Raw genomic sequence first — 23,684 nt, forward strand, 5'->3', positions numbered from 1 at the left:
CTCCCGCGAGCCTTAGGCTGCCGCTCAGCCATTGGCATAGGCAGAAGGAGCTGGTGGTGAGATGCCTCTTAGTGCTTGCATTGAGAGTCCCTCATACACTGCAATTCAACAGACCTCTTGGGTTGACGGCCCCAATGGGAGCGGGCTGATTTTCTGCCTTTAAAAACAAATCTGCTTATGTGTAGATGTAGCAGAGTAACAGATAGCCACAGTCACGGCCGGTCCCGCTCAGAGCCCTGCCAGATACCGCAATCCTGCTTCCCCAAGGCACGCCGTATCTTCAGGCATCTGTTGTTCCATTAATCTATTTTTAGCAAATATATCCCCCTTAGTTCAGCTGCAGTTATCTGATTAGTTCCTGTAACTATACGAGGAGCAACATCTCCAGGCGTGACTGCGAATTCTGAGCAGACTGTGTTTCTGCACACACGTTTTCTGAAAGAGAGAAACTTGCTGAAGATGCTTTTCCCTGCGGCGCTCATGGACGCGGAGCTCTGAGCTCCGGCACTGCACGAGGTTGAGTTTCAGGGGCTGGGGGCAGCGGGGCTCAGCACTGCTGCAGGCGCTGGAGCACACGACCTTTGATAAAGGCAGAATTAACGAGCCACGCTTCCCCGCTGCTGCCCGTGATAAGGGGCCATCCTCCTCCGGCGTTGCCCTGATGCGGTGGCGATAAGCAGCTGGCTTTGTTTGCTTCTGAACACGAGGATGTTGATGGAGATTTCCATCATCATCGACTGTAGCTGAGAGAGGGGAAAAGTCCCTGTGCGTCAGCGGTTACAGCCTGCACGGAGGTGCCAGGGCTATGTAACTCCTTCCCTGGGGCAGGTAGCACCAGGGAAAAGCTCCACTGTGGCTTTGTTGCTGCACAGGGACTAGTTAAAAACCCTACAGACACACAGATGGCTCCAGCATCGCACTTTGCTCCGAGGCCTCCTCCTCTGTTGACTGCAGCTGTCCTGGAAAATCAGATTATAGTGCAAAACTCTGGCATCGAGTCTGCTCTGACGAGTCAGGTCTTCCATCTCCTGGACAGAGTGTCAGGATGAAGAACACACGAAGGGGAGTGAGGGGATAAGCCTCCACTGTGACAGCTTTTCCTCTGGTCTCAGCTGTGTCTGAGGAGCTGCAAACCCAGAGCTCCTTGGCATTCCCTGGGGCCCATGATGGCCATGGCCATGCCCGAGGCTTGGGGTGGGAGAAAGGGTGTCTCACCCAGGAGCTCACTGACCTGGCTTGTCTCCCTTGTCTGTGGCCAAAGCCTCCAGAGCTCTATTGCCCGCTCGCACTCCTTCCTCTGGAGTGCTTTAGGGCTGTTGAACAGGGATTAACTATAGATTTAAATGCTCCCAGGGCAGCAAAGGGAAAAGCTCATCCGTGCCCACAGTGAGAGCAACCCCTCAGTGTCACCACGGTTGACACCCGAGCTCCAGTATTGGCACCTCAGTGTCACCGTGGCTGGCACTTGAGCTCCGGCGCTGGCCCTGGATTTGCTGGGCTGCCTGAGCCCTGCCATGCTGGCCATCACCTCCCTCTTGTGCAAGCCCTGCTACTTACTCGCATCTTCATTGTGTGCCTGCCTGGCTTCTCACCAGAGCAATTTATTTCCCACTCCTGCTTCGATGTGACTGTTCAAGCCTCCTTTTCCAGTCAGGATGCGGCCGCACCACTGGAAATATGTCACACAGCTAAAGACATTTATTTCAGTCGAGAGACCCGCAAGCGCCTCAGGTCACACTTCATTTGCAGTCAGAAAGAAAGATGCCAAGCGCTGCTCGCTGAAACCAGTTGCTGAGGCAGACCGGGGACAACGCGGGTTTCCATCTTAGAAAAACTCGAGCCTGCCGCCCCCGCAGCCCACGCTCCCTCCACCCCACAGGCTCTGCCCTGCTCCGCGCCTGCCCTCGGACCCGACATCTCCCAGGGATGCTGCCGCCAGCAGATGGGCCCTGTCTGCCTCGAGTGAACCCCCCCACCGTGGGGCAAACCAGGAGCAGGGCCATCTCCAGCTGCTGGGGGTCGGACCCCAAACCTGACTGGAGGGCTGCACCCAAACCCCGCACGGGACGGGCCTCCCACGCTGCTTCCCGGGGTGCGAATACCCTCGTGGGTGCGTGTGAGCACCCTCAGAGCCGCCAGCTCCCGTGCGTGCGCAGGTGCCCCCCCCCCTCACCTACCCCCCCGGTTACCGCGGGTGCGGGCCGGGGCGGAGCGAACGGGCTCGGAGCGGAGCGGGTCCGGCCCCCGCCACCGCCCCCGCGGCGCTGCCATTGGCGGCGGGGCCGGGCCGGGCCGGGCCGGGCCGGGCCGGGGGAGGTGGCGGCGGCGGCGGCGGCCGGCACAGCCCCGCGCCCCCCCAGCGCCCGGCGCGGCGCCGCGGCCCCGGTATGTCGCGGAAGAAGGCGGCTCGCAGCAAAGGCGGCGGCGGCGGCGGCGGCGCCGCGCCCTCCACCGCGCTGCCCCCAGCCGCCCAGGGCACCGGCCGTGCCGCCGCCGCCCCGCGGGGCTCCGCGCCCGCCCCCGAGCTGCCCCGCAACGGCGGCGCGGCGGCCGGGCGGCCCTCGCTGAGCAGCAGCGGCGAGTTCTACGATCTCGCCTTCAAGGTGCGGGGACGGGGTTGGGGCGGGGGTGGGATGCGGGAAGGAGCGCGGAGCCCCGGTGCGGGGTGCGTCGGGTGCGGGAGAAGTTCCTGGGGGCCAGGACCGGGCGGGCATCCCTCCCTTCCAGCCCCGGCAGCCCGGTACCGCCGCCGGGTTCTGGTCTCCAGCGGCGGGTCCGGCCTCGGCCGGGCTCCTGGAGCCGCGCTTGGCGGCGGGGCTGCCCCTGCGGGGCTCTCGGCAGCGGGGGCTGCTTCTGCGGAACTTTTGCAAGTGATGACAAAAGGCTTTCAGCTCACATGAGTTACTGTAACCTTCTGGTTCCTCTTTAAAAACGTTAAAAAAAAAAAAAGCGGTTGTAAAGCGGGGTGACAGTATTGCTTGAGGCGCATCGAATCTGCTCTGGCTGCTGTTGAAATGTCTCCGGCTTGCGCGTTCTTTTAAAGGCTCAGATGGCTTCTTCTCGCTGCTTCAGATTTTGGCGAGCGAGTCACAGATCAAACGTATTTGCACTCCCCCCCTCCCCTCTATCATGCGACCTGATGCAAGCCCAGCTCTTGGAGCTCGCTGAGCGATTTTGGCTGAGACTGCAGTTCAGTGCGACCCATCTGACTGCATTTCTAACGCAGATCTTCGTAACCGAGCGCGGGGTGATTAGGCTTGGAGAAGATGGTGTTTGCTATGGCAAGTCCAACCTTGGCACACCGTGGCAGAGAGCTCAGTGCCGGTGGCAATCGGCATGGCCATTGCCATGTTAAGATTTGGGACATGCAGTAGGAGGTGAAGGGTGTTCAAGAAGTGAATTTGGTTGCTTTAGTAGGTGGCTGGTCCTGATACAGCTGCAATAACGGTTCAACAGCTTCCCTAAAATGGAGCCATCTCCGTGTTCACGCTGGCCCATGGCTCCTTGAGCTCGTCTCACTGCCTGGGCTGGGGCTTTCCCTGGGGATTGCTCCCATGGGATGGGGATGAGCCAAATGAGGTCTCAGATAAGCCCAAATGTGCCAGGTAGCCAAAACCTCTGCTAAGTCTGGCTGGTTTTGAACCAGTGGCAGAGAGAAATTGCTTCATATTCAGTAAAAACCTGGTTTATTAAACTTTCTCTTTACCTTACCCCTTTCCTGAGGTTCCTGAGCTCTGCCAGAGGCAGTGGCCAAACGCGAGGGCCAGATCCTGATCACTGAGCCCTTGACTTGAGCCTGGCTCTGGGTGCTGCTGCGTGCCCTGGGTGAGGCTTCAGTGGTGCTGGGTGAGGAGAAGCTGCCTTTAAAGGTTGCCCTGCTCTAGAACAGAGGTCTGGAAAGTTTTAAAAAGTCAGTACTACTATTTTGTACTAAAAATGACTTTTTCCTCCCCCCTTCCCTTGGCTTTGCACAGATACACCTGAAGGCTCCCTGGCTCCCCTAATCCTTTTGTGCCAGAGCTTGGTGTGCGGCTGTGCGTGTGCTCCTGCAGGAGACCTGGTGTGGGGCTCTGCACCCACCGTTTGGATGATGAAGCACTGTGGCCGGATCCTGGCCACCCTGCCCCAAACTGTGGCTGGGGCTACTGCCGCCCCTCGGGAGGCTGAGCTGCAGAGTGATGGTGGCATTTGCTGCTTCTGATGGCTCCTGCCCGGGTTCGGTGTGACCCAGGGCAGTGCCTGCCTTAAAACCATTTAAATTCAGTCACGGGCTAATGGCTTGCAGAAGGCTAATGGCAGCGCTTTCGGGAGAGAGGGAACCCTGCCATGCCAGCGTGAAGCCGTGCAAATTGGTGCGGGTGCAGAAGCTGCTGATGCAGCTCGGCTCCATGGTCTGGGATTTCTTGATGGTGGGAAGCTGTCATCCTGCAGAGGGGAGAGGGGTCGGGGGGCAGGAGGGCTCAAGGGGGCTTGTGGTCTGAACATAAGCTTCGGGGAGCTGCATTCGGGAGCAGTTTCAGCTCTGCCATGGTTTCTTTGTGGTGGGGTGGGTGTCTGCCCTGTCTGCACCTGGGGCTGCTGCTGGGTGGGGAAACTGAGGCAGGCGGCACAGGGAGCTGCTCCCTTGGCATCCGCTGAGGACCAGCAGGGCAGCCATGAGGCTCTGTGGGTCCCACTGAAGGAGTTTGCTCACAGAGGGCAGAGTGAACCTCCAGAGTTGGCGCGCATGGTTGGGGGCCCCCCTGAAGTCTCCCCGTGGGCAGAGCCAGCCTCCCCAGGAAGCCCTGTGTGTGGTGGGATGCAGGGTGTTTCCTGGGTCTGCTGAGGACAGGGTGGGCTCCACAGCCATCGAGTCAGAGCTTCCTTTTGGCTTTCAAGGGGTGTTTGTGCCCCCACGGGGGATTTGTTAAGTATTGGTCAGGGGAAGGTGTCTCAAGTCCGGCCAGCGCTCAGGGGCGTGCGTGGTGCAGGGTGGGAAATAATCCCACTGCGGGTCCCCACCTTCTCTCCCCCACCCTCCCCTGGGTCTGAGGACATCGCTCGTGGACATGCTTTTTCTCCCCTCTAGAGAACAGGATCTGCTCCTGCTCCCGGGATGGGGCTTTTGGGATGGTGACAGGTAACGGCTGCTGTGGGGCTTCCGTCTCGAAACCCAGTGTCTAACACTCCCTTCCCTCCCTCCCAGGTGATGCTGGTGGGCGACTCAGGGGTCGGAAAAACCTGCTTGCTGGTGCGGTTCAAAGACGGTGCTTTCCTCGCTGGCAGCTTCATTTCCACGGTCGGAATCGACTTCAGGGTAAGTTCCTGGGGGGCTCCTCGGGCCCTGCCTGCAGGGTCCAGCAGGCGAATGGCGGCTTTTGCAGAGGAGTAACAAAACATTGCTCCAAGGACTTAAACCTCATCATCCTGACCTGTGTCAGCTCCGGCTGGGGCACCTCGGGGCTGAGCAACTGGCCGACGGCAGCAGCCTCTTCGTTACTGCTTTGCACAAGGATGGGGGAGCGCGTTCTCTGCTCCAGGTCCTGGGGGTGGTTTGTGTAAGAACTGAGGTCTGAGCATCTGCCCTGTGAAAATATTTCTCTAAGTCAATTTCAGTGCTTTTAACAGTTTAAACAAAAAAACCCCAACAAATAAAACCAAAACTGACACAAACCAGAATGCCCTGGAAACAACTCCTGAGCACAGCTTTGGGGTGCCACCGTCGGGGTGCAGTGCTGGGGTGGCCCTTCTCCCTCTGGCGTGGAGGGGAGGCATCGTGCTGAGGGGTCTCTGAGCCCTCGGAGAGTAACTGTTTTGTTGGCAGTGACCGGAGCATCCCGGTGTCAGGGCAGCCCTGCGGGCAGCACGTCTAGGCTGTGCGGCACCAGCAAGGACAGAGGGAACCTGCTCCACAGGGGGGATAATGTGGGGAATGGGGGGCAGAAGGGGAGACAGCTCGTGTCCTGCGGTGCCCTGGTGTGGGCAGAGCATCCTTTGCCAGGTGGGAACGTCTTAGCGCCAGCCGGGGCCCTCAAAGCCTTTTCTTGGCTGCATTTCCCCAGCGGTACCTTGCTGGGGAGCTGGGGCTGGCGGAGCTGCCTGGGGACACCGTGGTTTGGGCAGCCCCTGGTGAAGGGGAGCTGCGGGGCTGCGCCCTGGGCTGTGGAGCAGGCATCCCTGGGGTAGGACAGCAGAGCAACGGGGACAGTGGCTTTGCAGAGATGGCATCAAAGAAACCTTACATCAGGCCGTAAAGGGCCAGCGAGGGAGCCCTGTGGATGCTGCTGAGGCCACGGTGGCTCCTCTGAGCTATCGCTACCAAAGCAGCAGCCAGCAGCACGCCTGGCTTGGGTCTCTGGCCCGAGGATCAGATGCTCCCAACCATCTGCTTCCCCCAAACCACAATCTCGCTGCTCCCCGAGACGTCTGGCTGATGCCGCAGGCTCCTGGGGGAGGCTCAGCCCTCGGGACCGGGGACGTGCCTGGTGGCTGTGCTCCCCCTGCCCTGCTGTCGGGGCACTGGCTGCGTCGTCTCACTGTACGATGGCTTTTGGCTCCATTTCGGCGCCGTGGTGGTGATGAGCGGGTGCGGTGAAGAGCTGGTGGTGATGCCAAGCACCAGTGTTTCATCTCCCCGGCCGCCTTTTCTCAGCAGGATCTCAGATCTCCCCCTTTCTTGGAGGATTTCTGGGAGATGGGTGTCTCTTGTAACCTGCTATTTCGCTGGGGTGTGAGTAATAACTTGCTGGTACAGTGACAAGTGGAAGAGATGAGGGACGGCTCAGAAAGCCTTTAGAAAGAAAGCGATGTTCTTTCCTGCAAATAGGCTTTCGGTGCAGAGCGACGCTGCGGGTTGCAGCAGCGGCTTGGTGAAGTTGGTAAATTGGAATCCATAATTTTATACAAAGGTAATTACACGGTATTTCAGGTGTTCTTAAAATGAAAAGCGTTTTATTCCTGATTGCAGTGATTGATACCGAGGGCAGTCATAAAATCCTGTGACTTATTGATTAGAGCACTGAAACGACTGCTACGGAGAAGCAATCAAATTAGGGCTAATTTACTTCTGTAATAGAGCTGCTAGAGCTACATCGTTTTGAAATGGGCAGATTATACAGTGGGGAAGATCATGTGTGTGCCCTAAAACTCATTATTATCATCTTTGTAAGGCACTCATAATTTTGGGGGGGACATGGAAATAGTTTTTTGATTGTACATCTCCGTTCCCATTAAGATAATCCTGTTTGCAGCCGCTGTGTAATTGTGCCCCTCTCGCCGTTCGCATCGCGATGCAGATGAAGCTCTGGGGTGGTAACGCTGGAGGCTTCTGCTGCGAGAGCGTGGTTTGGTTTTAATTTCTGCCTATCTAATAACAAAACTGTCACATAGCAGCTCCTTTTCTGCGTAATCCCACAATTTGGCATCGGGTTTTCTGGCTGAAGCAAGCGAGGCCGTTTGTGGTGGCGGGCGGTTGTGGTCGGGGAGGGCGGTCGCTGGGTTTCTTTGCTGCATTCGCCTTGGAGTGGTGCGAGAGGTGCTGAGCCAGCGCAGGGCGTTCTTTTGGTGCGTCTGGCTTTCTCGGCGGGGTTTGTGGCGGTCGCTGAGCCTCGCCGGTGGCGGAGACTGTGGGGACTCCCCCAAGGCCAGGGTGTGCGGCAGCTGCGCTCCTATGCACGCGTGACCTTGCTCGGCCCGGGGAGAGCTGCCAGGAGCCTGGGGACATGGCGGGGACATGGCGGGGATGGAGCTGCCCGGCTCCTGATGTTGTTTTCGGGACTGTCCCCACTCCTATTGAAGCCGGCAGGTCTCTGCAAAGTGCCCTGGGATGGGACGGAGCCACCTGGGGGGCAGCCCCCGTACCCACCCCCCCCCAGCCGCTCTCCACCTCTTCTCCCACTCCGTCCACTGGTCCCAGCGGGCTCCAGGATGAGCCGCTTGTTTTCGAGGATGTCAAACCATTAGATACACGCAAAGCTATGGCTAATGGATTATGTAGGCCTGAGCAAATGTAAATGAATAGAAATCCATTTAAAATTAATCTGGCATTACAATTCCTAATGGCCCCCTAGGTTTTTTCCCTCCTACTGTTTTATGTTAGGGAGAACCGCTCGCATTGTGTTTGTTTATCATCGTCTCTTAAACAAAGGAGGATGTTGGTCTAAATATATTTGGAAGATAAACCACTGATACTAGGGAAATAAAGATGATTGTAGTATTAAAAAAAAAAATGCATCAAAATGGTACCTATTGGCTCCTGGCTTTGGAGATGCCGAGTCCTTTGGCTTTCCTTGCTTTGAAAATTGGTTTTATTGGAGGAACATCTTTAGTTTCCCGAGAAGATACCAGCCCTCCCAGTTCAGACAGGGTAGCGCTGGAGGTGCAGGGGTGCCGAGTGGGGGGTTTGGTTGGGAGTGGGCTGCTGGGGTGACCCCGAGCGGGGGGTTTGGTTGGGGGTGCGCTGCTGGGGTGACCCCCGAGTGGGGGGTTTGGTTGGGGGTGCGCTGCTGGGGTCACACCACCCCCCCCCACCCCGTGCTGTGGGTGCCATTAAGGTGAGGCAGAGCCCTGGGGCGAGGGGTCCTGCTCTCTGCGGGGGCTTTGCCTGAGCAGGGGGCTCACTCGGAGCAACAGAAACTTCTGTCCGAGTTATGAGGGGGAAGCCTCTGCGTTGAGCAAACCCCTCTCTGCCTCCAGCATCCCGCTCGCAGGCATCACCTTTGGAATTTCCAGCCATCGCTAGATAATGGGGGGCTTAATTATTCCCTCCCATTAGCCATGGTGTGGCCAGGGCTGTACTGAGCTGTGGCATGAGATCTTCCTCCTCATCTTCCCCAGGGCTGGGGGTCTCAGCAGCTCCCTCTGCTTGGGGGCAGTGGTGGGACCAGGTCTCTCGCTGCAGATCCCGGCCGGGGAGGGCAGGATGGGTCCTGCCTGCGCGAGGTGGTGCGTGCTTTTCCAGCTTCATATGTTAGGGTTTTGGGGAGAAGGGTCTCCTGGAAAAGAGCAGGTTGATCACTCAGAGGTGTGAATCCCACTTTTCTCGGTGCTACTGAAGGAGCTACATTTCGCTTTAATTTTGGGAACGCGGCAGAAACCTCAACAGGAGTCAAAGCTGCGCAGCCAACAGTACTTCTGTCTCGTCGTAACACCTAACTGACGGGAGGAATGTCTTGCCAAAGCCGAGAAACCAAAGGGCCGTGTGAGCCCACCGTGTGTCCCCTCCCCAGTGGTGGCTGGGCCCCCTGGGGCCGCCCCGATGCTCACCGCCCAAGCGGGGTGCTCTGCCCTGAGCTTTGCAGGGTTGGGCTAGTTAAGGTTTTTGTACTAATTGGACCTGAAAGGAGAAGAACATAAAAGTAAAAAAAAATTAAAGATGAGCCTTTTCTCCCTGGGAAGAGGTGCTAATGAGTTCCTTTGCATTAGCAGGGGAGACGGTTTCTGGGCTAATCAGTGGGATGAAACCTTAAGGAAGCGCTTTGCTGGCCGAGTTCAGAGCAGGGTGGCTTGTCTTCGCTTTCTCCGAGGTGCGTAGCGGTATCGCTCCTCTCTTGCTGCCCCAAGGAGAGGGAGCAAACCAGCATCCTCCTTGCCTAAAGCGTGCCCGGGTGCTGCGGGAGGAGGAGGGAGCCAGCCCCGGTGCTTCGACGCAGCCTCGGGTTTCCTGAGCAGGCGGCTGGGCGCAGGGAACGCTTCCTCTGAAGGCTGGTTGGGCTCTGGCATCCACAAATTTGCACCGCCGTGTCCAGGAGGGGTTTCTGCTGGTTGTTACCCCGTGGAGACCCGTGGCTCCCCCCTGGCCGCAGCGTCCTCGGGCAGGGGCGAGCCCGCGGCGGCCGCACTCTCTGCTCCAGCCTTGGCCGTGCCGCAGTTAATCTGCACGCTGTGACGGCTGCTGCGCGCTGTAAATAAAAGCTGTCACTTGTGACCCTGAGCTTTAAGGACTCTTGATTACATTCAGCCCTGCGCTGCTCTGGGGGTGGAATCAGCGGTATATAATATGTTTTTTTGCATAAGAGATTTGTTGCATCTCTGTTTATTTTTCGTAGCGCGTGTGTGTGCACCTTCCGTCGGCAAAACAGCAGCTGCTGGCTGCCTGCTGACTCCTTCAGTGAGATTAACTTTGCAGGAGAGACGGAAAGCTTCGTTCCAGCCATGCAGGGTGTGCAAACTAACACTGGCCCCGTGGTCTGGATTTGGCAAGTCTGGTCCTGGGTCTCCATGCGCTCGGAAGAGGGAGGTGTGGATGTCCTGAGCATCTGCCAGTCCCCAGCAGGCGCCTGCATCCCTGCCCTCGGGGTGATGCTCCAGCGCAGCGTTCGCCGTGGTGCCTCCCTTTGAAGGGCTGGTGCAACCTGGAGCCATCTGAAAGCCAAGGGCTGGCTTTTATCTCAGCGGCTGGCACTGAGCATTAGCAGGGCTAATTTTCTGATGGATCAATCTGGAAAAAGTGGGAGGGGATCTGCTTAGGCCGGAAGAAAGAAAAGGAAATAAATTAATTCCAGCATGTTTTTCTGTATAAAACTGGTCCCAAACATTTGAGGGAAGGGACTCCGGGCGTCGAGCAGAGTGTGTAGTCTCTTCTGTTTGCGTGTTTGGCCGTGTAGCGTGGCGATGTTTGTGGGGTCAGGCAGAGGGGCTGCTGCAGGCTGCGGTTGGGTGGGTTTGGGTTGGTTCCTGGGGCACTGAAGGGGACAGCCCTGGCTCCACACCCCTGCAGGGAGGTGGCCTTCCCCTGGGAGAGGCATCTCAGTGCTGCCTGGGTTGCCTGGACCAAATTCTCCTATGTGGGGCTCCTCCATGCCAGCAGCAATGCGGGTGCGACCGCTCCAGGCCAGGGGGCTCAAGGAAGGAGCCCTGTGGGGGTGCTGGCATGGCAGGGGGGGCAGGGGGATGCCTGTCTGCTGCCTTGGGTATGTGTCTCCAGCAGCTCTTTGTCTGAAATCGGCTTGTTCTGCATCTCCTATTGCTGTATGAATTTTAATAGAAGCCAGTAGCCGATTTTGTACTTTTGCATTTCTCGCTGTAAGGAAAGCTGGGATAAATTTGCCCAGAGGAGCTTTCCTGTGATGCTTTGCACCCCTTCAGGCTGGTTTTGGGGGGCAGACGAGATGCCGGCACCAGTGACGTAAGGACCAGGTGCCGTAAGGACCGGGTGCTGCCCGAATCTGGCAGCAGGTGAGGCAGGTCCTGGCCAGCTCGCGCAGGGAGTGCAGGCGCTGCACGCTGGAACATGCCTCAATTTTATCGATTTGTGTCGTGTGTGACTCCTAGGACGACAGCTTCTCCATAGCCGCTGCTGATTCCCGTTCCCCACTCCCAGGACAGGCTCTCAGGGGAGTAAATAGCCATTTTTCCTGGGAAACCGAGCCCTGCTTTGCTTTCAGCTGCTGCTCTCCTCCCTTGCAGAGGGACACAGCTTTGCAGTCGGCAAAGCCTGTCATTTGCATGCAGGGGCTCAGTTGCCAAGAGATGCTGCGAGCGGCGCCCGTGGCGGGCTACACCCCGCTTTCTCACATCTGCTAGTATTTTATTCATGTTTCTTTGCCTCTTGCATTTGAAAAATAATAAACCTCCCCGGTGCGCTCCAGTTCTGCAGCACACCAGTGAACTGCGAACACCCGTGTGCTGGCGGTAATCCCGGTGGACAACAGACTCAATTCCTGCCCTGGGGAAGGCAAAAAGAAATAAGGTGAATGTCTTCAAAGCAGAGAAGTGCTTGAGTCGCTCTTTAAGTAAGCGGCTGGAGGAGCCTCAAGACCCAGCGCCTGATCAAGAAAACTCTTAACCAGTTTGCAGGATGGTGTGAAGGTGCCTGTGCCGTTCTCAGCGTGCCAGGGGCTCTCCCACCCCCTCAGTGTTTGGGAAATACCACCCAGAATGGATCAGGTGTTTAAACCGGGTATATGAAATTTTGCATCCACTTCAACTGACGGCGAGAGCACTGAGGACATGGGGTTTCGTGGGAGATGCTCCTGGAAGGGTGCCGGTGTCTCCCAGGCTCCTGTAGCCCCAACATGGGTCCGTCCCAGGCCAGGATGGTTGAAATAAAAGGCGTAATTAGCTCAGGCAGAGCGCAGGAGGCCTGGGCTGCTCAGGAGTTGCGGAACCAGGGCACAGACATAGAAAAAATCCACTCAGGAGCTGCTGGTGGAAGGAGGGAGGTTGTAAAGCCATTCACTGTCACCTGCTTCTGTACCCTCCTCCTTAGAGCTGTACGGGAGCTCAAAACCCCATCAGAGGACCAACACAGTAGAAACTTGGTTGGAAAATGCAATTCCTGCACATCCACAGCCTGTTGCGAGCCTACGTGGAAGGCACAAGCTGAGTTGCTTCCCAGGGTGTGGAGCATCTGACCAGAATGGCTTAATTTCTTAATCCTTTAATTTCTTTTCCAGGCAAGTTGCGCTGCAGCGCAGAGGCGGGTTGGGAAGTGGCACCTGGGCTCAAGTGGTGTCGTTGCAAGTGGTGTCCCCTCCCTGAGCCATCAGCATCCACCGTGGCTGGGCCATCAGCAGGTGCAGCCCTCCCGTGCCTTTCTCTTATTTTTGTTTTTCCTGCAGCAGCGTGGGAAGGGAAGCGTTGCTTTGTGCATTGTAAAATTGGATGAGATTTTGGCGGTAGCTTAGTGGTTGCGCTTCCAAGTGCCCTGTGAGGTCCCTGCGGGGTGATGGACCGGCTTGCGCGAGCATCCTCCCTCCGGCACCCATCTCCTGCGGGGATGGTGGGTGTGGTGGAGCTGCTGCTGGGGACTGTTCTGCCCGTGAGCGGCAGCCGGAGGCATCATCCCATGTCCTCAGGGCTGTGGGTTCAGTGTCTTGCTCCCTGCTTTCCTCCAGCTTAGCAGGCTCCCTGCGAAGGAGTGGGGTGAGGAGGAGGTTGGTGCTGGAGGAAGCTGGTGGGCACACAGATGTGGTGTGTCTGCACCTCTCCAGGTGGTGCCCGGTGAGAATTTGGCCCTGGGGAGGCCAACTTGGGTGCTGGAGCATCAACTGCCCCAGTGCAGAGCCAGGCGTTACTCTGGGTCCGCTCGTGGTGCCGGGGCCTGCGAGGGAGTTTTTTATAGCCAATAAAACATTTAAATGGGCCTAGAGTAAGTCTAAACGGTTTGAATATTTAATGGAATACATTTAGCTTAATTTCACTTTCATCTTTTATTTGTGATAAAATATTGAATTCAGCTGTGCAGAATTGGGGTTTTCTTGGAAAGCAGAGGGGAGGTGGCAGAGCTGGCGGGGGTGGGTGGGCTTCGGGGTGCCTCTGCCTCCCACTGCCACCCCCCTGATTTAGGGGGGTATTAAGGGGCATCCCTGCCCCGTGGCTCTCACCTTTCTCAGCCCCCATGAGCCCCCGAGCCCTGGCTGCCTCTCTGCTGAGCTGCTGACTCATTTCATTACCGGTGATTAATTATTTGCCCCCAGCAAGCTTTGGTTTATTCCCAGTGTAGATGCCAATGATCCCGGTGCATGCGTGGGAAAGGGTGAGGTGCTGGTCCGGGGTTCGGCAGCTGGTCCCCAGCTGCTGTGGGGGGAGCCGCCTCCAGCCGAGCTCGCAGGGTGCTGACTGTGCATCCTCCTTCCCCCAAAATCAGCTGCCCCTTCGTCCTCTTCCCAAAGAGGTGCTTTCCTCCTCGCATCTGCAAAGGATGGAGAGATCTGAGGTGTGGAGATAGGGGTCAGGCTGGTCCCGTTGATGGGGCTTTTGCTGTGCCCTGCGAAGGTAAAGCCGAACATCAGTGCGGCAAATCAGAAGGGCAGCGATCACCCCCTCCGAAGCCTGGAACAGCGAGTGTCGGCAAAAGATCGTCCCCCTTAGAAAAAAAAAAAAAAAAAAGGAAAAACAATCCTGTCCAAGTGGATCAGAGCTGTTTACAGGGCAAGGAGCTGCAGCGTGGTGTGTGTCTGAGCAGTTGTCCTGGTGTGTGTCTGAGCAGTTGTCCACTTGTCCTTGGCTGGTGATGGGGGGGGACGCAGGTTCCTATGGCAATGGGAAATTTAGGGATTGAGGGCTTGTTTACCTGCAGAGCCTTTGGAAGCAAAATATTGGGTGGGTGACATTGTCCTGAGGGCAGGTGAGGGATGCAGGGGGACCCAGGGTGGCCACTGGCGGGGAGCCCTGAGGAGCAGGAGGGCAGCCGGGGAAGCAGGGGGAGCTGTGGCATGCCTGTGTGGGGCAACATTGGTGGCATTATGGGGACATCCCTGCCCTGGAGCATGGGACTGGCTCAGCCCTGGAGCTGCTGAGCGCCGTGCTGTGCCGTGCCATCATATGCTGATGGCTGGGCAGAGCCGGGGCGATGCTCGCCTTGCTGGTGGCTGTGCGGCTCCTGGCCCTGCTCACAGCCCGGCAGGAAGGGGAGCGAAGCCCCCGAGCTGCTGTACACGCTGCTGGCTCCGTCTGAGAGCGATGGAGCTGCCCCTGCTCCCCCGGCGAGGGGTTTCCAGCGGCGCAGTGTAACTTACACAGCTTTGTTTGTCTAACAGGGGCATACAGCATTTTTAATCCTGGCTAAGCACCGAGTCATTGCCTTGAAGGATCGCAGAACCTCTCAAAAGCAACAGCAAATATTTCATCTTTATGCCTGCATTGGAAAAAATGTTTCTTCCCGATCATAACTAATAGATGTTGGGAGCTCGTGCTTCTTCATCTGTAAAGGGTGATGCCCATTCCCCTGGTCCGTGGCTGTCCCAGGGTGAGGAGAAGCCCAGTGGGGACTTGGGGGGTCTCGGTGATGCTTCAGGGCTTCAGCCTGGGGAGATGTTTGTGTTGCAGACGTGGTGGGTCTGGGGTCGGTGCTGCCCACAGGCAGCACAGCAGGCAGGAAAGGTCTTCTAGAGGTTGTAAGACCAGCAGCACGTCTCTGAGGGTGCAACTGGTCCTGTTGTGAATATCTGGACAGGTTTTCTCTCAGTTTTGTGTGGGTTTTTCAATATGTAACTCACTGAAAGGAGGGGAGCAGTGGGGAGCCGTGCCCAGCTGCATCCTCAATGCAGCCGAACCTGCGCGGGTTGGGTGCCACGAACCCATCCACCTGTGGCGAGCCTGGACCTCGTCAGCCCTCGCTCAATCCCCCCCTGTCTGAGGATGTTTTACTCCTTCCTGCCAAGCCGCGGTGTTCCTGGGCCCAAGTGACACGCTGGGGAAATGGAGGCTTTGGCTTTTCCAGCTTTGCTTGCGTGGGCGTCGCCACGGCAACGGCACGGCCGCCCCCCACCCCCCCTCCCCACCTCCCGCCGGCGAACGCCTCGTCCGACGCACACGATTTATGGCGTTAACGCAGTTATTAGCAAAGCGCCGCCGAGACGCCACTGTTTGCGATGTGCACCTGCGGTGTGATGTGTGCTGGGTGCGGGGCGGGGGGCAGCAGCGGAGGAGCGGGGGGTCCTGCCCCAGCGCCGATGCTGCTGCTCCTCGTTACCGATAATGAGACTGGACCAACGGCTCCCAGGACCATTCCCAGCAGAGAGAGCCGTTGGCGTTGGCTCTCCTGTGCCCATTGCTCTCAAACTTGAAACAACTCTCTGATAATGATTTTTTTTCCCCAAAGCCAAGCGCAGGCGGCTGCTGGAGGTATCCAGGGGGCGCAGACCCGCTGGCTAGGACCTTGCCTGTCCCCTTGTCAGCGACGCTGAATTTGGTCCGAATTGCCGGGGTTTGCTTCCCCCGTGCCACTCGACGGCAGCAGGTCCCCACCAGTCCCTCCGTGCCTCGCTGCTTCCTCTGAGCCGATGACTAAGAAAAACACAACTGCGTGGCTGGATGAATAATTCAGCCCAGCCTCGTTGCTGGGGAGTTCGTGGCGAAGACCCTGTCTGGGGACCTCCTTATCAGAGGGGGCTGGTCCCTGGATGAGCATCCCGCCTGCAGCAGGGATTCGGTGCCCCGGGCAGTGCAGGGTCAGCCCAGTCCCTTTCCTGGGTGTACAGGGAGCTCTTCCCACTGCTTGTGCAGCCAGATGGCTGGGCTTTAATTTGTTGGGTTTTTTTCCCCAGTGTTAAGCACGCTTGGCTCTCGGGAGCTGCAGGGAAGCAGCCGTTTTCCCAGGGTCGCGGCTGTGGCAGGGCGGCGTCATTTCCCCAGCGTGGCCGGGTGCTCGCCCTCCCGCCCCACCGGCTGCAAAGCCCCCGCGGGCTCACCGCTCTCGGCATCGCCCCGTTTGCTGCACGCCTCGGCGGAAACGCCGGAGGATCGTTGTTACTCTCAGCGTCAATTTTTAGAGCTCGGCGCGGGTTTTGGCAGCAGCGCCGGCCAGCCCACGCAGCCCCGAGCAGCGCCAGCCTCGGGGAAGGACTGGCAGCTCTGCCGGGCTGGAGAGGACGTGGCTTTTAGGGGGTGAGCGTGCCGTGCCATGCCATGCCATGCCATGCCATGTCATACACCTCCCCAGGGCACCAGCACGGCAGGACTGGCTCTTCCAGGCTGGGCAAAGCAGCAGGGCAGGGCTGGGAAGAGGTCCCGGTGCCGTGATGTCTGTGCCGCACTGCTGCGGGCAGCCGTCACTGGTTGCATTTGTTTTCTGCTGTAACCATACGCTCTTGGGTGGTTCCATAGGGGCTGAGGGGCCATGGAGTGTTGTGTGATCACGGTGCGGCTCGGCACGTGGAAGGAGCGGGGTCAGGGCTGTGAAGCATCTCAAGCGTTACACCACGGCGTGGGCTTCCTCGGGCTCCCGTGAGTCAGTGCTCTCCGAAGGAAAAGCGTTCCCGGGAGATCACGCGTCGCAGGTTTCAGATGAGTGGGCTTTTCTTCTCCCTTTATGTGCCGAGGCGCACGCGGCCTGAAGCCAACCCCGAGCAGCTCGAATGGTGCTGGGTCCTGAGCCCTGTGGGCACCTTCTCCCCTTGCTCAGGGAGCCCGGCCACCGGGATGGCCGGCTGCTTCCCTAGACATGCCACGGTTTGCTGACGTGGCTTGGGGAAATGTGACAGGACCAGAGCGGGGCTGGGAATTGCTTCCCAGGGAATCCTGCCACACTGCGTTTGGGAGACAGGCTGGCTGTGGTTTATCCCTGTGGAGCATCCCTGCAGTGCATTGCCATGGGCCATCCCTGCAGCCCATCCCTGGGCCGTGATGTGGTGGTGGCAGAACTGGGGGAGCCGGAGCTGTAAGAGGGGTGACCCTGCCTGTCTCTGCCTGAGGCCAGAGGTTTGTGCCGTGAGGAGGGGGAATAGAAGGAGACTGTCCTCCCTCGCTGTGCCTGCTGGCACTGCAGCAGGTAAGTGGCGCTGGGCTGAATGGCAGCGCACATTGGGGTGCTCATTGCTGCTGCCTCTCCTGAGGTTTTCCTGACCCAAGAGAGCTGCAGGGATGGAAACACCCGAAACATGCCAGCACGACGGCGCTGGAGCATGATCTGCCGTGGGGCATGAGTGCTCCCAGGCCTGAGCGTTGTGCCTGCCCCGCTGCTGCAGTGGCTTTGCTGGGAAGGGACCAGGTCCTGCAGCATTGCCCTGCTCTGGGATGTGGGACATGCGCAAAAATCAAAGAGCGATGCCAGCCGTGGTCCTGTGGCGCTGGCAGACCTCTGAGAGCGGCACCGAGAGCAAGTAATTTAGTTAGTGACAAGGAGCTGAACGTGGAGAGCTGGATCTCGCTGTGGTGGCCGTGCCCCTTGGCATCGGGGTGAATCACAGCATGGCACGGTGGCTCCCTGCAGGGCTGGGACTCGGCACATGGGATTGCAGTTCAGCCCAAACTTTCTTAAATACATTAACGTGCTGCACTTATAAATGTGCATGAATTAATGTCAGAAGTGCTCGGCAATGCCTAAAATAACTTTGTTCCCAGGCAAGCGTTAATGCACGACAGATGTGCTTTTCCCTCTTGAATAATACACACGTGAGGTCAAATTGCTCCCAAAAGCTGGGCACGTTGGCAGCCCCGCGGGACCTGGCATTGCCGGCGAGCGGCACAGCTTCAGGGGGCGATCGATTCCCTGGGGAATCATCCCCACAGCTTGGTGCAGGGGTGGAAATCCTCTCCCAGGGACCTCGGCTGATCCAGCCCGAGTTCTTGGCTGCAGTCGGGCTTTCCAAGGGTGCAACAAAAAAAAATTAAGGCAACTGTGTCAGTTCATGCCCCATGCATGGGAGCTGCTGCACCAGCGCAGAAATGGGCTGGGGTGTGAGTGAGCACCGAGACCTGGTATCTGCCATTCCCAGGGTCTTAATGGAGTTGTACGGACTTCAGAAAATCTCATTAGAGTTGTTCAGTCACTCTCTTTTCCTTGAATCCTTTGAAGGATTCATCTGGATTTCAGCATCTCAGCAAGAGCATGGCTTTCGAGAGCTGTCTGCCTTAGCTGCAGGTGAAGGATGTGTGTGTTTGTGTGTGTATGTGATAAAAAGCTACAGATTCATTTGTCAGGTCTTCGGGGATTATTTTTTTTTTTTTGGGTGCTATTTAATAATGCTGTTTGCGATGCCGTCTGCAGAAGATGCTGTATTACTGCCAGATGCTGCCAGGATGTATGCTGCTGGGTATTCAGACCTGACTTTTTTTTAATTGGGTTGCAAAATCTTCTCTTGAAACTTTGGGCAAGTTTCCATCCCTTTAGAGGCCAGCCCACCGATACACAGAAGCCCCGGCTGCGCCTGTGGCTGCAGCCACAGGTACAGTTAATTGCACACACCGTGCTGCGCAGGAGAGTTTTGGGGGCTGGAGCCCCGGAGCCTTTCTCAGCAGCTTCTTTCTCCAGGTAAAGCGACCCCACTGCCTTCAGGAAAGCTGCCTTTTATAGCCAGGATCGTACTGAGGGCAGATGAGGCTGCCCAGCAGGCTGGTTTTGTAGCTCACAAACCAAATTATAATATTCTTCAGACTGGGATAGGCCAAATGGAGAATGTTTGGACTGAACATAACACTGGGAAAATGTAATCTTTCCTAATTTGCCCGCCGTGCCGGAGGGCTGCTTGGGCGCGTGTGTGGGAGAGCCGGAGGAGGGAGGGGGCTTGCAGCCCCCCAGGGTCAGGGGCCCCCTCACTGGGTGTTTCCCGGTGGTTTTCTCTTCCATTAACCCCACCGCTGCCCGGCTGCTCTGGGACCAAACCCGTTAAACTCCTTCTGAGCTGGGACGGGGTTTGTGCTGGAAATGAGACGGCTGCTGCAGGACTTAAATGGGGCTCCTGGGACCCTGCACCTGGACAACAACCGGGCTGAGTAAAAGTCACACCTCGCCGTGGGTCCCCGCAGGGATCGTCCTATTTATCATCCTGGAAGATGGAGCCCACGGGACCGGGATGCACAGCCCAGGGCTGGCTGTGGTCACTGGGGCTTTGACAAGGGTGAAGCACAGGGTGCCAGCCCGGGAGGCCGGTGAGCAGCGGGGCTCCCCGGCTCATCCCTGCTGATTCAGCGCCCCGTGGGCTGCAGTGATGGGATAACTGGGTACAGCAGCACTTCTGACACAGGGGCTGGCTGCTTTGACATAAAAACTGATGCAAGGCTTTTCCCCCCCCCCCGGAGTAGAATAAACAATTCCCTGTATAACAGTAATTGATGACCCATTTTTCATTCTCGTGGCATTGACAGCTGCTGTGTTTGCTGTAAATGAGAAATGATATCGCAATAAATGCCCTGTAGAGATTCCTGTTCTGCTTTGCAGCGCGGTATGTCCTTGATGAAGAAAATGAAGATAAATATGTTGAGCGCCACGTTACTTATTCTCGGTATTGCCACAGATCTGCGTGAGCCATCTCTGCCCCCTTTGTTTCCAAGGCTGTCTGGTTTAGAAGTAAGCATGGATATTTTTAAAAATATCACTTCTATTATAAAGTAGGAAAAAAAGAGACTGAAGGGGTGAGTAATGCAGCCCAGGGGGGTGGGGGAGCTGCCATGGACCATCCCTGGCCGGGGAGGAGGGATGCGGCCGTGGGCTCCACCAGCTCCCGGGACCTGACTGTGTGCTGGGAGTTGCAGGGATGGGCTGCAGCCTTCCTGCTGATTTCGGCTTTTTGGTGACTCTGGTCTCTGGGGCAGCTGTAGCAGATCCTATCCTGTGAATTTTTGATGGTGGAAAACCCCAGTTTCTCTGGCTGTCCACCGGGCTGGGGCACAGGCTCGCACCGACATGGTGGGGACACCTGGAAGCCTCGCATGGCCACATCTCCCGCCTGTTGGGATGAGCCTGAGCAGCCCTATCGGGCTTAAAAGCATTGATAGTCTGAGTTTTGTCTGCCTGCACCTCCTTCAAGGAACCAGTCCCTTGCTGGTTAGACGGAGCCGCCGGGCTGGGGAGGGAAAGCATCACCGACCCGGTACTGCTCCACCAGTGCCGGGAGCCGGGTGGCTGCGGGACACGGCTGCTGCGGGCGATGCCGAGAAGCAGAGCATGACTTTATTTTAAAATATATCATCCTAACCAGATCCTCTTATCCCTAATCTGTCCCTAAGACAGGATTCTCTGCTTCTTGCCAGAAAAACCTTTTATGTGCAGACTGATGTGAATAGAAGATGATAAGTCACTAATTCTTCAGTGTGTCTGCTCTAACAAGAGCCTTGACTCTTATCTCCTGCAGGGCTGGCAGCCAGGGAGATGTTAATTGTGCTTTAATGTAGTGTACATGGCTCTTGACAAAGACTAGTGCTGCCGACATCCCTGGGGTGTTCGCTGGGTGCGGGGCAGGGGCTGCGCTGCCCGTGGAGGCGAGGGGCTCCGCAGGGCACGCCGAGGGTCTGTGCCCACCTGGAGGCCACGTCTGGGGTGATTTATGTAGGGCAGGGCTTGTGGCTTCTCTCCTGCAGCGTGCGGGGTGGGTTGTGTCCTGGCCAGGGCCCGGCACGCAGGGGGAGAGGGGACGCGTCGGGGTGACCCCTCGAAGGAGGCAGTGAGAGGCGAGGGGATGCGGGGCCGGCTCCAGCAGCGGAGCGGATCAGAAACGCCGTCTGCTGCAAAGTGCCGTGTTAATCTGCTTTTCCCGGGGTCTGCTGTTGAACTGAGCAGCGAGCGTTGACACGTTATCATTTCTGAAAGGATCTTGGCACCGGGGATCGGCGGCTGGCTCTGGAGCGTCTCTGCTACAGGCAGGAGTGTGCAAGTCCTGGGGAAAAAAAAAAAAAAAACAACCCCAAGGCAGAAGTTTCTATTTTTAGCTGCAGAGTGCAAAAGCACAGTGCTGCCGAGGAAATTAATCACCTGCCCTGGAAGATGAATGGTCGGGTTTTCTCTCAGAGCAGAAGATTAATGGGACGAGGCGGAGGGAGCCGTGGCGGGGGTGTGCTGGCTGCTCGGTCTCCCTGGGTCTCCCCCAGGATGTGTGCCGGGGCTCCTCGGGCACGTCGCCGGCGGTGGCACAGCAGAGCCGTGACTGTGCAGGAGGATCATCATCAAAGATGTTTCCCAGTGACTTGGGCAGCCCTCCGGCAGGACGCGGCACAGCTGGAGGGGGACAGTGTCCGGCCACGGCACAGGCCCGGTACCCGCTCTCCTAGTGGCTTTCCGCAGCCTCCAGCGGAGCATTGGGCCGTTCCCTTCCCTTTTTTGCAGGGAATGTGCTTCTTAAATGTGTTTTTTTTCCCAAAGGTGGGGGTGATGGGCTGTCTGCGTTCTCCGTCGAGGCACCGCATGGCCGGGCTGTGCCAGACGCGCTGGCAGGATGGGTGGGAGGAACGTCTGCGCTGCCCCGTGCACCGGTGATGGGCAGAGCAGCCCCACCATAACATGCTTTGAAAGCTGGCGTGACGTCGAGATAAGAGCTCAGCGCTGCTCTTATTGCTCTGGTGTCTGCTCATGGTTGCTGAAACTTAAATATTTGTTCCTGGTTACCGTTTATCTCACTGAACAGATCTTGATTTCAGAAGTGCGGATCCTTGTGCAATATCAGCCTTGTGCTCTCTTCTTTTTTGTTACCTCCAGAAAAAATAGTGGGAGGTTTTAAAACCAGCTGCTGCCAGGGCAGTTTCTCCAAGAAAAGCTTTTTCCACGAGGGTCGGGTCCGTTGCACCAGCCTCTGGCACAGCCCCACTTGGGGCTGCTGCCCTGGGCTCCCCCGTGGCATCGTGCCGGGATGCTGAGCGCAGCCGCCCTCCCGGCGGCTGAATCCCGTGGGAGGGATGGCAAAGATGAAACCTCGCTCACCCCGGAGGCCTCGGGCTCGCACCGAGCTGCTGTCGCGCTCCCGTGCCGTGCCAGGGTTGTGCACGGGCTGTAAATAATGCGGAGCTGGAGAGTTGGAAAAGCTCCGTCTCCTCACCTGGAGCCTGCTCGGATGATCCGTACCCTGAGACAGACCCTGCTGCATGTCCCAGCCTCCCGGCACCCCCTGTTTGGGCACCCTGTGTTGGCCAGTTTGGGGTTTGGTGGTGGGTTTTGTTTTGTTTTTTTTTTTCTTGAGTGCAAATGACATTTTCTCATTTTCAGTCTCAAAAATCCCCCAATTTGGCTGCACTGATTTTGAGAACCGCTGGTACTGAGGGAGCAAAGAGGGGGCTGCTCTTGGGGCCCTGACCTTGGCAAAGGGCTGGGCTGTCCCTGAGCCAGGCTGCTGTGGCTGGAGAAGATGCTGAGCTGCCAGGACCAGCTTGCTGGCAGCGGCACGCGCGTGTGTGGGAAAACTTCAGGGTTTTAATGAGCAAATTTAATGCAGTGTCCTGCTGTTTTGGGCAGATTTCCATATCGATCCTTAATCTATTTTTGCAGTTGCTTCTGGAGGTAGTGTTTATTTGTCTGTCTGCTACAGCGCCATCACAACCGCATCCCAGCTCCTCTCGGCATGGGAGCATTTGTGCTCATGGAAGCGGGGACTCCCCGAGCTTTGCCAGAGTGGCAATTTGGATTCGGATCCTCCCTTGGCGTGGGACTAGGGCCCCCAGCATCCCTTCTGCCAGCTCGCCCCTGCCATGCTGCTGTTTTCCTCCTGGCTTCCTAAAAATAGAGGATGCTCCCATCTAGAACCCGCACCCCGTGTGCTCCCAAGTGGCGATGGGGACCTGGCAACCCACCCGGCACCGGCCGGCGTGTGACGCCGCAGCCCTAATGAAGTTTGCTGGGTGGCTGCGCTGTCAGTCCTGCAGCAGAGCCGTTACGGCCGCTAATTAACTCAGCTGGTGCCCCAGCCGCCTTTGGTCGGGTTTGATGTATATTCGCTAATGCAATTTTTTCCCCCTTTTCACAGGAACTCGCCCCCAGTCGGCTGCGGGGGCTGCCTCTAAAGTGCACTCGTGACATTTGGGTTGTTTTTTTTTTCCTTTTCCATCGTAAAAGTGGAGAAGGGGATGGCCAGGGGCAGACCCCTGCTGGCTCTGGGGACGAGCCCACCGCAGCAGAGGCAACAACCCCAATGGATTGGGTAGGAGCGGGGCTGCGGCCGGGCACACTGGGGTCCCTCAGCCGGTCCCCAAATGCCGCCCATCTCCTTTTCCCACTTTGGGGCTGTACATGCTGGGCTGCTGCCGTGCCGGGGACGTGCCGTGCCTTGCAGTGTCCCCCCGTGCAGGGGGATGCTCTGGCGGGTGGGTGGGTGTTGGTGGGTGCTCCTGGGCAGCATCACTTGAGCCGGCACCCGTCAGAGGCGCCGGGGAGCCACGGTGAGGGTTCCCCGCGGTGGATCCTGAGCGGTGTCAGCGAGCAGCTTTCCGTTTGTCAGATTAATTGTGGACCGAGTTAATCCATGTATCCAATTTAATTTTTAAAGGCTTTAATTAATGAGCTAATGCATGGAAAAGCTGGGGAGTGGCCAGGTTGTTTTGCGATTGCTGACCCTGGGTTACGC

General features: G+C 57.6%; 1 protein-coding gene across 1 annotated transcript in view; it reads left to right on the forward strand.

Moving 5' to 3' along the window:
* Positions 1–2,387: 2,387 nt before the first annotated feature.
* The window catches only part of RAB26 (RAB26, member RAS oncogene family), a 32,906-nt gene continuing 11,609 nt past the window's right edge, over positions 2,388–23,684 (forward strand). Inside the window, exons 1-2 of the mRNA XM_054212626.1 lie at positions 2,388–2,603; positions 5,186–5,296. Coding sequence (XP_054068601.1) covers positions 2,388–2,603; positions 5,186–5,296 — 327 coding nt within the window. The remainder of the gene's footprint in view (positions 2,604–5,185; positions 5,297–23,684) is intronic.

This window comes from Rissa tridactyla, chromosome 8, assembly GCF_028500815.1.
Source record: "Rissa tridactyla isolate bRisTri1 chromosome 8, bRisTri1.patW.cur.20221130, whole genome shotgun sequence".
NCBI classification, from domain to species: Eukaryota; Metazoa; Chordata; class Aves; order Charadriiformes; family Laridae; genus Rissa; species Rissa tridactyla.